Genomic DNA, 13,445 nt, shown 5'->3' on the forward strand with positions numbered 1-13,445 from the left:
ACATGGAGAATAAATCCAGAAGTTCTAATATCCATCCAAAAGTTCAAGAAGGAGAGATGAGGGAAAAAAAATGGAAGAGTGGCACTATTTAAAGAAAAAAAAATGTTCTTGTAAGTAATCATGAAGGACTGGAGCTCTTCCCCCTTCTTTCCTCTCATTCCTTTCTCCACTAAAATGCCAGTTAAGGGACATTTTTTAAAGTACAAATGCAAAAGGAATTGGAGATTGTTGGTTTGCAAACTGGCCCTGTATGCAGAGCGGGCAGGTAGAGACCTAAGAAAGAGGCAGATCACCCTGGATTGGTAGGTGGCGATTTTAATAAGCAAGGGAGCTTACTTACAAGGCTTGTCTTGGGTGGCTGCAAGATGAGCAGATATCCACACTTGCCTACCAAATCTTAAAAGTCTGTAAAGAAGCCATAGTGGGTTCAGTCCCATATACCATCCAGATGGTCTCAACAACACATTGTCCTCTGTGTCCTTGAAAATGGCTGCCACCATGGGAGTGGTGGGAAGAACATCCATTCCAGGCAGAGGGGAAGGGACGAGGAGTCTCCGATTGCCTGAGTCCAGCTCTCGGGTAAACTGTGATCACATTCTCTCGATTACCTCTCCCCACAGAGATGATGCAAGGGTAGATAAGAGATGACATCTATAGTTTGGAAGCTGAAAGCACTTGGACAAGTAGTAATTAGTTTAGCAGACTGGAGAAAGTTAAAAGTCAAATGCCTACAGGGTGTGGGTGGGCCAATCAGTACAGATCCCCCAGAAAGGCTCAGGAACTGAAATACCAATGAACCTTGCAAGTTACGGGTGTAGGTGAGACCGCGCACGGTAGAACAGCTTGGAAAGCTGAATGAGAAGCAAGCAAACGGCCCCCATAGTCCTTTATCAGCCCACTCAGGCAATTCTCTCCCCTTCTCCCCAAGAGAAGACTAAAAGTTTATCCTCTTATAGGGCAACAGGACTCTGGACTCAGGACCTCAGTTGGGTGTGCCCTACTGAAAACAGAAAGTCTAAGTGAAAGCCAACATGCCAAATGGTGAGGCCCCCATTCTCTTTCTCCAAATGCTGCCAAGAATACCGATGGCCAGGCTTACACACCCCAAAGAGGAAACTGGAATGCTGCTTTCTGGAGAAAGCAAGCATCCCACTAGGAAATGCCTAAAGATAATGATACTGAGGTCCCACACCAACGGCCAGGTCTCTGTTCACTCCTTTGAAAGCCCCACAATGGGCACAATCACTTTCTTAGTGTCTCAGGCTTAAATATGAAGAGAAAGCCAAGGATGGCTTGGTGTTGAGTTTTGTAAATTCTTTATATATTTTGGATACTAGTCCTTTATCAGATAGGCTAGCCTTTATCAGATATGTCACACGTAAATATCTTCTCCCGTTCCATAGGTTGCGTCTTAGTTGTATTGTTTCCTTCACTGTGCAGAAGCTTTTTATTTTGATAAAATCCCAATAGTTTATTTTTGCTTTTGCTTCCTTTGCCTCAAGAGACATATCTAGAAAGAAGTTGCTACAGCTGATATCAAAAAATTACTGCCTGGGGCGCCTGGGTGGCACAGTCGTTAGGCGTCTGCCTTTGGCTCAGGGCGTGATCCCGGCGTTATGGGATCAAGCCCCACATCAGGCTCCTCCGCTATGAGCCTGCTTCTCCCTCTCCCACTCCCCCCGCTTGTGTTCCCTCTCTCGCTGGCTGTCTCTACCTCTGTCAAATAAATGAGTAAAATCTTTTTTAAAAAAATTACTGCCTGTGTTCTCTTCTAGGATTTTTACAGTTTCAGGTCTCACATTTAGGCCTTTAATCCATTTTGAGTATATTTTTATGTGTGGTGTAAGAAAGTAGTCCAGTTTCATTCTATTGCATGTTGCTGTCATGTTTTCCTAACATCATTTGTTGAAGAGACTGTCTTTTTCCCATCAGGTATTCTTTTCCTGCTTTGTCCAAGTTCAGTTGACCATATAGTTATGGGTCCATTTCTGGGCTTTTTTTTCTGCTCCATTGATCTGTGTGTCTATTTTTGTGCCAGTACCATACTGTTTTGATGCCTCCAGCTTTGCTTTTCTTTTTCAAGGTTGCTTTGGCTATTCCGGATCTTTTGTGGTTCCACGCAAGCTTTAGGATTGTTTTTCCTAGCTCTGTGAAAAATGCTGGTGGTATTTTGATAGGGGTTGCACTAAATCCGTAGATTGCTTTGGGTAGTATAGACATTTTAACACTGTTTGTTCTTCCAATCCATAAGCATGGAATGTCTTTTCACTTTTCTGTGTCATCTTTAATTTCTTTCGTCAGTGTTTTATAGTTTTCAGAGTACAGGTCTTTCGCCTCTTTGGCTAGGGTTATTCCTAGGTATCATTGTTTTTGGTGGAGCAAAGTGTTTTTTAAAAGTAACAAAGAGCAAGACAGAAAAGATTCAATGGCAGAAACATTTTTAATTGGTGAGAAAAAGTGGAGATGAAGTTGAGGAAATCTCCAACAGAGTAGTGAAAAAGAGCTGGAAATTAGAAGAGGCAATATGTGGGCGATTTCTTTTCTTTTTTTTAAGTAGGCTCCATACCCAGTGTGAAGCCCAATATAAGGACTAATAATTGGATGTTAAGTCACTGTATTTTGAGATTTCTTTGTTGTGGAAATTCGCCTGTACTTACACTAGCAAAAATACTTTCAAAATTCTGAGGGAAGTTCATTTCTCATCCTGGATTCTAGTCCTAGGCAAATTACCAAGCAAATGTGAGTTAAATAAAGACATTTTCAAATATGCAGGATCTCAAAAAAATGTACCTCGTAAGCACTTCTCAGAAAGCCACTGGAGCAAACGCTCACGTCAGATTCCTTGTGCACTGGTTGCACGATAAATAAATTTATAAGTACTGCCTCACTAACCATTATCCCGTATATCCACTGATAAAGCACCATATCTAACATGGGCCCATGAATTCTGGAATACATTTTTCAATCAGATCATCTACACGGATAGGAGACCTGCAAAAAAGTATTGGCTTGAGGCCCTGCATGCCCTAGAGGCAGCCCTAATGGAGACCTTTACAACTCTAAAGAGGTCGTAAGTAAGCTGTGGGAAGGGATTCATTACAGGGATCAGGGCAGAAGGTGACAACGAAGTGTCAAAGGAGAATGCGTGATGAGACTATCATTCAAGCCCATGACTGTTCAAGGCTGTTCCACCTGCTTGTTACACGTGTGACTTTGAGGACATCCCTTCCCCAGTTTGAGCCTTAGTTCCTTCATTTATGACACAGGAGTAATAATATCTACTTCTCAGAGTCTTGTAGGACTAATTTGATACATTCATTTTCTTACTTTCCTCAAACACACACACTCTGATCGTAGCCCATAGTTGTCTGGGGATGGGGATGGCAGTGTTTGAATCGTAAGAGAGTCAATCTTCACTCTCTTCAATTTACAGACACTCATGGAAAAGACAGTGATGCCTGAGAATTCGATCTTGGGAAGTCATTTATTTACGTGTCTAAAGTAGCAGATGGCCTGTTATTTACAAAACACCTTGAAGATCCATTTTGGTTTCAGAAAGCCAGGAGGCAGAGCAGCGTCTGAAGAGGAGGTGAGACTGTAAGAAATAAATAGTTTTACACAATAAGAAAAAGACAGACTTCCCTCAAGTACGCCATTGCTGAGGAGAGGGTGGAAGTGGGGAGAGGAGGTAAGAGGGCCTGCGAATGAACAGAAACAAGATCAAGTAAGAAATTTCTACAAGGCACCTGCGGGTTGGATATGGGGGTGCCAGGGATCGGGTCAGCCAGAGAGAAGTTTCTAGTGGAAGGAGTGACTGCAAAAAATGTTAAGAATATAGATGGCTCATATTAAGTCCTACGAGTGATCCTGGCTTTATTTTAAATTTTGATCTCTTGTTCATCACATAGTTTTCTTTTCATTCATTTTGATTTTTTAAAATACTGCATCGAAATATTTTATATCTGATTACTGAGTTTTGGGGTGCCCTTAAATGTGCCCAAGGTGAGCGCCTCACTCACCTCACCCTCGTCCCTGGCCCGGCTGTTACTCTCCTGAACTTTCAGCTGTTACTCTCCTGAACTGTTACCTGGAACATCTGACAGCACAGGGACAGACACCATCAGGCCAGACGTGAAAATTATCTGGAAATCAGCGAGTAAGAAATTTGAATCATGTAGGATTACAAGATAAACATTAGAACCAAGAGAAAGACAGTTCGGGATGGTTAGGGTGTGCTGGCCAGAATCCCAGAGAAGGAGTGGAATTTCTGTTTCCCCAAGGTAGACCCCACACTCATTTGTCCTCTACTCTTTGTTTCTCTAAGATGGGGCGGGAGGTGCAAGACGCCATGGGTGTGACCCTCCAGTGGAGTCCTGCAAAGGTCAGCCAGGAATCGGATGTTGGGTCTCTAAGAAACAGAGAGCAGCAGCTGGGGGTGGAGAGAGGGCCCAGGATTAACTTCTCAACCTCTTTACAGAAATGCTGAGAAGAGCCAGCTTTGGACAAGTAAATCCAAGTGGCGTAAGAGATGCCAGTCTCATGAAGGTGGGTCTGCGAGGTCTACCGTGACACCACGTTTGCTTACAGGGCAAGTTGATAACATGTAAGAATGGGGCCTGCTGTGCACGCCTGCTCTACCACTGATGCCGGGGAGCTAAGAGCGAGGGAGGGGCTCGTGTCAGCCCTGGACAGAGCATCGAACGATCTGGACGATCGCAACCTTTCCTTTCTCCTGGTCTTGCAACCAAGCAGCGAGTGCTACCGGGGAAATCACACCCCTGCGTCCTGTTTCTCTACCTTCTTCTCCATTATCACCGCCTTACAAAACCGAGAAGACATGGGTTTCTTCATGGCTTTCTGCCGCTACCGCTTGCAATGTTAATCCCTTAACATATCTGTCCTTTGGAGGGCCACAGACCCCGCGGTGTCCAAGACGCTGCCCGGTCCATGCGAGCATGCCGGATCTACACCCACGTCCTCCACACCTTTCCTGGGTTTTATCTGCCCCCTGAGCGTCTTCCCTCATCACCTACACCCCCGTCCTCCTGCCCCTCTGCCCTTCACCCGTCTCCAGCTATGCCCTTTCTGTTGCCTCCGTGACCTCCTTTCAGGGAGGGCGCAGCACACTCTGGTCCGCACTCTGCCTCCGGCCCTCTGCGGACCCGCTCTCCATCACCACAAAGAGCGCCGTGCCCCCTGCCACACGCTCTCACCCAGCAACCGCGCGCGGACCGGACCAGCACTTGTCCGGCAGACGGCACTACTAAAGACACCAACTCACTACAACTGTTCCTACCCGGCTGAAGATGTCCAGGGCCAGGGATATCGAGTAACACCGGTCTGCCCGATCCTTGGTGGCCCTAACTGAGGGACAGCGGGGCCTGTTCCTACCAACTGTGTACCAGCCTTTCGAGGGACAAGCTTTCAACTTTTCGTTAACATGAACATTACGAACACCCCCTCTTTACCAGTTAAACATTTCTGGCTTATTCCTGTCCACGAACAGTTTAGTCAGCGTGTCCCCTGGTGTATTCCTCTGCCTTACGGGCAAAGACAGCGTTGTTGGATTGTTTTCATTTTATTTGTTTGTTTTACTCTTGTTTTTCTGAGTTTTTTTATTCTAGTGGTCTTTTATTCTTTGCATCTTTTTCTTGGACTCTAATCCACAGAAATAAAACCACCAAGTGCATAAGAATGTAAGTACAGGGGCGCGTAGGGGGCTCGGTCAGTGGGCATCTGCCTTCAGCTCAGGCCATGATCCCAGGGTCCTGGGATTGAGTCCTGCATCAGGCTCCTTGGTCAGCGCGGAGCCTGCTTCTCCCCCTGCCTGCCACCCCCCCTGCTTGTACTCTCTCTCTCTGACAAATAAATAAAATCTTTAAACAGAAAAAAAAAAGAATGTAAGTACAAACTTGCCCTCCGTAGCCTTCATCGTATGAACATGGAGTACCACAGAGCTGTTTGAAAGAACACGTCGGATGAATCGCTACTGAACTCCAGAGGTTTCCATGAGCAACAGCTCTTAAGTGAGCAAAGCAGGCTGCAAGTGTATACAGTACAGCGAAGATTTTTTTTTTTTAAGTAACCAAAACCAACCACTCCTAGAAGAGTATTCAATTTGCAGATGATTCTCTGAATGCCCAGAAACTTGAGCAGACCCTTTGGGCTCACCGTGGGTGTACCTGCTAGGACTGGGGTAGCAAAACTGGGGGGAAGGGAGGCAGCTGAAGGTAAGAATCGGCCAGCTTTTTTTCTCTCTGAATGGACACAACTCCCTGAGAGCAAACCATCTTTGACTCTTCTCTGAGCCGTGAGCGGCCCCCTCTCTGGCACCCTTCTGAGGTCCCACAAAGCTCTTCCTTCCCCATCACACCCTCCCCATCTCCCACCTCACCCCAATACTCTCTTGGTCTGCAGAATGGATGGAGGAGGAGGAGGGGGGAAATCTGCCTCAAGGGCCCAAGACACTACCTGGAAGAAGAGAGACTGAGATTCTAATTCTTTTTTACATGTTCAACAGGACTCAAGTCCTCTGTGGAAGACGGAGAAGGTTCTACTAGAAATCCACCAGCAGGGAAGAACACGAGGGGTCCCAAAAGGTAACCCTCTGTGAGGAAAGTGGCCGCTCAAATGACCAGGCTCAATGCCAAGGCCTGATGGTTTAAGAGGCTAAAGCCGGACATGGCCCTGGCTCAGCCCCCTCGCAGCAGAGTCACTCCTGGGGACTGTGCCCAAGCCTGTGTGAACTAAGAGTTTGGAGAGCCCAAGTGTCTGTCACTACTGGTGGTCTATGCGGGGATCCCCGCAGCACTGGAAACCCACCCATTAGACTGTGCAGGACACAGTGTCTGCAGCTGCACCACTGAACAAGGACAGAGGGGAGGGACAACACGCAGACGGAAGTGCTGAACTTCTTGCAAGGAGGGACAAGCGAGTCCTCGAGTGACTAATTGCAAAAACAGATGATATCATTTCTCCCCTGAAATCAGGTCCTGTGTTTACACAGTCTAATGTTACATAGTTTATAACGCCATGTCTGTGTGTCCGACTCGTCCTTAAGGAACAAAAAGAAATGTCTAGAACCCCGTGCCGGATATGGGCTCCAGACACTCCTGCGACAGGACAGAGGAGCCACCCTCTCCACTGACTGCAGTTTGAACCACGCTGGCCCAGGAGAAAGGAAGGGGATGAAATTATTCTTAGGTTTAGAAAAACACTTTCACAAGTCTTTCTGGCTATAAAATGTAAGGGCTGCCCCCCTGACCCCCCGGCCCCAGGGATAAGCTAGTGAGGGAAGCTTTGATCGAGAAGTTCAGCTGCCCTGTGCTGAGAGGTCATGGGAATGTGGGAGCCGGCTGCTGCTGGCACGGAGGACAGGGTCTGGGAGCCTGGAAGAGGGGGCGAGGTCAGCCTCGGGGTGCTCATGGGGCAGATGAGGACTTCCCCACTGCAGAGGGCCAGGCAACATCCAGCCCTTGGTCCTTCCTGCAGCACGCAGAACAGAATGGCCATCGTAAGGAGAAAAAAAAAATAAGTAAGAGATTTAATTCTCCATATTGAAAATAAGAGACTGCTCTCCTATGCCCTTGTCTGAGGGCATTTACGTTAGAAAACGTGTCATTTTACGTTCTTTCTCTGTCTCTTTGAAATGTGTGTAAATCTTTTTAGAAGCTAAACAAGCCTCTTGTCAGCTTTATGATCCAGGAATGTCTTTCCCAAGGGCCTGGGATCCACCTCTTTGAAATGTCAACATCAAAGGAGATAGCACCCCTCTCTCCTCGCTTCTGTGGGAGCCTAGAAGCCTAACCTAGGTGGGCTCCTTGCTGCAAGTTGCAAAACTGCCTCCCATTGTAAAGATACAAGAACTCTGTGTTTCTTATGATTAAGCCTAGTAATAACACAGATGCTCATTGATTACCAGGTAAAGTTAGGATGAACAGTGTGTGACAAAAGGTGCCATCAAGCCTCTTACTGTTTATCTTGAGAGCGTGTGTGTCGTGGGCTGCACCTGCCTGGCTACATGGAAGGGGAAGATTTCCTTCTGTCTCTGCGGTCTCTTAGCAGGTTGCCTGGCAGGCACATCACATTCTGGTTTAACGCTGCTTCAAAAAGAAAACTGTTTCTTTCTCCGCTACCTTTTGTGCAGAGGTTTCTCTGGGCTGGGAATTTTTGTTTTTAATTCTATTCCCCCAACATAATACAAGTGCTTAAAAAGGAAAAGGAAAAAGAAAACAAGTGAGAGGAAGGTTCTAGAAGAGTAAGACCCCTAGTGGGAGTCCGGGGTCTTTGGGGGGACCCGGAGAAACAGTACATGGTGGGGGAAAGCAGAGGGATTTCTAGGAGGGATGCAGACATTCAAGTGGAAATTGTTTTCTATCTGTAAACAACAGAACAATAGCAGATAAAACATAGTGGCATCAGCTAAGTGTTTTTAAACATATTAACTCACTTAGCATATGCACTAACTGGGACTATTCTCTATTATTCATTCCCCCTCTACCATGTGACCCTGCAGTGCACTAGACAGAGCAGAAAAAGGAGTCACAAAACAGCAGGGAAGCAGGTTGAAGGATGGACTGATGTGGGGAGTAGATTTGAAACAAACTCTCTTGTAGACGAAAGTGACCTTTTGGGGTCTGTGTGGGAAAGGTCAGATCCAGCTACTACACAGGATGGGAATGTGAGCCATTTCATTGGGTGACCCCCAAAACTGGAGGAACTGGGAGTTGGCCAATGGCAGAGACAGCCAGTCCTGAGCACAGAAGACGCAGGGAGGAGTGGCCCTAGAAACAAGAAAGGGAATGGCACCCTAGTAAGGACCAGATATTCTGTGAGGTTGGGAGGCTGTCACACGGGTCTAGAAGCCCTCTTATCCCCAATAACCAACACGCCAAATCATTTTGAGGGTCGGTCTCAAGAAAGCAGATTTACTTTGCCCTACCCTGGCCCAGGCCACCAGGCATACCCTGAGAACCAAACGTTCATAGTGACCTGGAACACGATCTAGACAGGGACCTGCAGGAGGCTTCCTCAGATTCCTTGGGTGGGGGGTGGGGGGGTGACAAAGCCTGAGTCCTGAATCATCTTCCTCGTGCTTACAAAGTCCCTAACCAGCACTGGCCCCTAGTTTCCTGCCCTTAGAGCCACGCAGGAAATAGCTGGGAGGAGGGGGGCGATAAGGACAACAGGGCTGATGAAAGAAGTGGAACTTAAGGCCTAAAAGAAGCTGCTTACATATAATTTTTAGGAGAAAACAATTCTGGTAGGGTAAGAACGCAATGGGGTCAGTGAGACAAGGACAAATACAAATGAATCTGGAACCTACTGCAGGATAAGGGGCTATGTTCACCTGGCAAGGACAAAGGCCATGGGAATCACCCTTGTATCCTGGGTTCCTACCTGATTCCACAGGGCACCCTAACACCTTAGTCCCTAACATTTTCCACACCCACTGAACATGGGACAAAAGGAGCTTTCGCTGCCCTGCCTGTTAGGCCTCTCTGTTTCTGGTGTACCTAGGGTCCCAAAGCCAGGATGTGTGAAACTGGGCTGCGGGACAGAGGGGAGCAAGCCTTTGAGCTGCTACTTTTCCAGGTTCTAGGGAACCCTGGTCATTTCCTGCAAGACTGGGCCCCAGTGCAGTAGAAATGAGGAACCCAAGGCCTTACTGGGGCACTGCGGGTCGGTCTACGGGAGCCCAGCACTGCCCCCCCAGGCCAGCCTTCCCCAGGTGCCAGCCCAGAGAAGGGCAGGCCCTCCTCCTTTGGAAGACCCACTCAGCCTCTCTTCCACCTGCTTTCCCAAAGGCCTGGATACTCATCCTTGCTCCCTCCAACCCCGAGGCGCCCGGCCCCGACCCCCACCAAACCCCAGGCGGGGGGAGGGGTGTCCAGAGAAGCCCGAGTGGGTGCATCCTGTCGGCCCCGCCCAGGCCCAGACCCCTCTATCTTCCGGCAGCTACGCCCCACCCGGGGCAAGGCCCTGCCGAACCGCCGCAGGTTCGGGCTAGTCTGGGGCGGGGACTGGGGAGCGCCCGAAAGTCGTGAGGAGGGCGGGGACACAGACCAACTTTAAAGGCCCGCAACTACCCGAAGGCGCCTAGACAGCCGCCGGCGGCCCCGGGCGATCCCCACAGGCGCGCAGGACCCGGCTCCCGCGCCCGAGCTGCCGGAGGCTCCATGGGCCGCTACCGCATCCGCGTGGCCACCGGGGCCTGGCTCTTCTCCGGGTCGCACAACCGCGTGCAGCTGTGGCTGGTCGGGGCGCGCGGGGAGGCGGAGCTGCAGCTGCACCTGCGGCCGGCGCGGGGCCAGGTCAGCGGCCCGGAGCGGGGACCCCCGACCTTGGTCCGGCCTGGACCCGCGGCGGGAGGGCGACAGGGTCGCGGGCGGCGGGGGGACGATGGACAGCGCCATCGCGCCGGCGGGGACTTGACGGGGCGGGGAGAGAATCCGGAGCCAGGGCCCGGATCTGGAGCCTGGGCTCCAGCCCCTCCTCCTGCCGACCTGGTCCTCGCAGCCTCCACCGCTTCCCCAGGTGACGCCAGGGCCAGTGTCAATGCGGGATCAGCGGTGTGGCCAGAGGCTGCTCAGAGGGCGCAGACGCGGGGACAGCTCAGGGACGGGCCGAGGTCGAGGACGTCGTGCCCCGCGCTCCCTCCTCCTCCCCAGGCCCGGCGGTGCAGGTGTCCAGAGCAGGGAACAGGTGTCTCTGGAGGCCTTGGGCAGCGGAGGCTCCGCAAAGTCGCCCCCGACTCTCACTAAAACGGCCTCTTCGGGGTCCCCGCTGCTAAGCGTCGCGGGCTGTGGTCCCCACAGGAGGAGGAGTTTGAGCGCGACGTCCCCAAGGACTTGGGGCCCCTGCAGTTCGTGAAGTTGCGCAAACACCACTCCCTGGTGGACGACGCATGGTTCTGCGACCTCATCACCGTGCGCGGCCCAGGAGCCTGCGAGGAGGCCGCCTTCCCCTGCTACCGCTGGGTGCAGGGCCAGGGCGTGCTGAGCCTGCCCGAGGGCACCGGTGAGGGCGGGGCGGGGACGCGGGGGCAGCCACCGGGAAACCGCCGGTTGGGAAAAGTGGGTGCTGGGCAGACGAGGTGGGGACAAGACAGGGATCAGGGCAACGTTCCACAGTCGCCAAGTTACACCCAGGATAAAGGGCTGCCAGGGAGCCTGGAAGGGAAGGTCGGGATCTGGAGACGCCCTCTTCCAAGAGGGGAGGGGCCTGGGGTCGCCGCGATGATGGAAAACGGGAGAGCAAAGAGAGTGGAAAGGAGATCTGCGTGCGGGGGCACAAGTGAGGGCGGGGACTGTAAGGGCAGCACATGCAGCAGGAGATGGGGTCCCCTGAGCCGATGGCCACTAAGGGAAGAGGATAAATGGTATGAGCCAGGAGCCCGAGAGCGGGTCTGGTTGAGGAAGCATGAAAGATGCCTGTGAGGGACAGTGAGCACCCCGAGAGCAGGATTGGGATGAAAGAGGACAGACAATACAGAATTTGTTACCGTGGGATACAAGAGATAAATCCAGAGACAAAGGAGGGCAAGGACAGTGAGGATGGAAACGTGGAAGATATGACTTTGACACAGGGAGGACAGAGAAGAGCAGGAAGACATCAACAAGGACGGACTGTGATGGGAAGTCTAAGCAGGTGAGCTCAGGTAGACGGCACACACAGCTGTTCCGCAGCAGCTTTTGAGGACAGTGGAAGGTGTGACAGGTGAGGTTCAAGACGTGAAGTAAGCAAAGCAATATACGGTAGATATAGGTGTGGTCACATGGATGATGAAGATTTTATCAGCTTAATGAGGGTGATTAATCCAACCATAGCTATTGATGAAATAGGATCAAGTAGGGAAAGGCAAATTAGGGAACAAGAAAGGATGACAAACAGGAGGTTTTTGTCTCAGGGCAAGGGATGAGTGCTGAGATGAGTGAAACCAGGAATGCTAAGTTGGCAAAGGTGGGATGCGTGTGTCTGGGCCACGGACAGAGTGAGGCACAGCGAGAGACAGAGAACAGAGCAGGACTGAGCACTTGGGCTCTGAGCAGAAGGAAGAAGAGGACATGCAGAGAAGAGCACAGGACCACACAAAACTGTGCGTCAATCTTCTTAATGTCCCCCCAGCACGCCTGGCAGGAGACAATGCCCTGGACGTGTTCCAGAAGCATCGAGAGAAAGAACTGAAGGAAAGACAAAAGCTGTACTGGTGAGCACAGGCCCACGAGCCCCCTAACAGTCCCCCCTTCCCGGGCGCCACCCCCCACGCTGACCGACACACCCTCCCTGAAGCCTGGTCCCCCTCTCCTAGCTGGGACACCTGGAAGGAGGGGTTACCCCTGACCATAGCTGCCGGGTGTCAGGACGATCTACCTCCAAACATGAGATTCCATGAGGACAAGAGGCTGGACTTCGAGTGGGCACTGAAGGCGGGGTGAGGAAAAGCCTGGGGCTTACAGGGGAAGAGGGCCGAGAGAGCCAAGAACGGTGGTGACAAGTGAGGGGCTAAGGGGTCAGCGACTGGGTTCATGTCTGTGCGCTTGTCGTAGGGCACTGGAGATGGTCCTCAAACGTGTCTACACCCTCCTGAGCTCCTGGAACCGCCTGGAGGATTTTGATCAGATCTTCTGGGGCCAGAAGAGTGCCCTGGCTGGTCAGTGGTTCCCCAAGGTCCCTATACATCCCTGAGCGCCCCTTTTGATGACCTGACCTTCACACCCCGCAGTCCCCCACAACTCCTGCCCAGCTGAGGCCTTAAGAGGTCTGATCATCTCATAGAGGCCCCCAGAATGAAAGGCCAGGGGCTGGCAACAGGGTGGTCATGTGCCGGAACCACAGGGGTAGGGCCTGGAGGACAGGGACCTCTGGGCTGTGATAAATACCCCCTCCTACACTCCACCTGACCCCACAGAGAAGGTCCACCAGTGCTGGCAGGACGATGAGCTTTTTGGCTACCAGTTCCTCAATGGCGCCAACCCCATGCTGTTGAGACGCTCAACCTCCCTGCCCTCCCGGCTTGCGCTGCCCCCGGGGATGGAGGCACTGGGGGCCCAGCTGGAGAGAGAGCTCCAGGTACTTCCTCCCACCCTGCGTCGTTCCCCTTGGCTGTGTGGGGAGGGACCAAAGATGAGTCAGGGGAAGGGAGGCTGTGGCCACCCACCCTGCCTGGGCGCAGAGTCCCGTGCTGGAAAAACTTAGGATGACAACGCGCATAGGGGAAACTATGAGGAGCTCCCAGGATGGAGGGCAACTGGATGAATTCCCAGGGCACAGGTGGGGCCAGCGATGTTAGCAGGGACAACGACATTCGCTGGCTGCTGTCCGTACTCCCAACACCAGCATCATGGGCAGGGGGAAAGGTGAAGGAGGTGCCGTCGTCGGGGTGGAGAGCGGGGAGGTTCGGAAGAGAGAAGCCGGCTGTGAGCGTGCGGGGGGGGGGGGGGGGG

The 13,445-nt window shown here is 51.5% G+C and overlaps 1 protein-coding gene and 1 long non-coding RNA gene across 3 annotated transcripts in view; one reads left to right on the forward strand and one right to left on the reverse strand.

Moving 5' to 3' along the window:
* Window positions 1-3,470: 3,470 nt before the first annotated feature.
* The window catches only part of LOC121102611, a 19,877-nt gene continuing 9,902 nt past the window's right edge, over window positions 3,471-13,445 (reverse strand). Inside the window, exons 4-5 of the long non-coding RNA XR_005834728.1 lie at window positions 4,020-4,142; window positions 3,471-3,595 (exon numbers count right to left, since the gene is read on the reverse strand). This is a non-coding gene — a long non-coding RNA (uncharacterized LOC121102611). The remainder of the gene's footprint in view (window positions 3,596-4,019; window positions 4,143-13,445) is intronic.
* ALOX12 (arachidonate 12-lipoxygenase, 12S type) overlaps window positions 10,100-13,445 on the forward strand; it is an 11,656-nt gene continuing 8,310 nt past the window's right edge. For both annotated transcript variants that reach the window (XM_040629900.1, XM_040629901.1), the window contains exons 1-6: window positions 10,100-10,313; window positions 10,818-11,019; window positions 12,127-12,208; window positions 12,311-12,433; window positions 12,549-12,652; window positions 12,911-13,071. In XM_040629900.1, coding sequence (XP_040485834.1) covers window positions 10,179-10,313; window positions 10,818-11,019; window positions 12,127-12,208; window positions 12,311-12,433; window positions 12,549-12,652; window positions 12,911-13,071 — 807 coding nt within the window. In that variant the 5' untranslated portion in view covers window positions 10,100-10,178. The remainder of the gene's footprint in view (window positions 10,314-10,817; window positions 11,020-12,126; window positions 12,209-12,310; window positions 12,434-12,548; window positions 12,653-12,910; window positions 13,072-13,445) is intronic.

Source organism: Ursus maritimus, unplaced genomic scaffold (genome assembly GCF_017311325.1).
Source record: "Ursus maritimus isolate PB19 unplaced genomic scaffold, ASM1731132v1 scaffold_14, whole genome shotgun sequence".
NCBI classification, from domain to species: domain Eukaryota; kingdom Metazoa; phylum Chordata; class Mammalia; order Carnivora; family Ursidae; genus Ursus; species Ursus maritimus.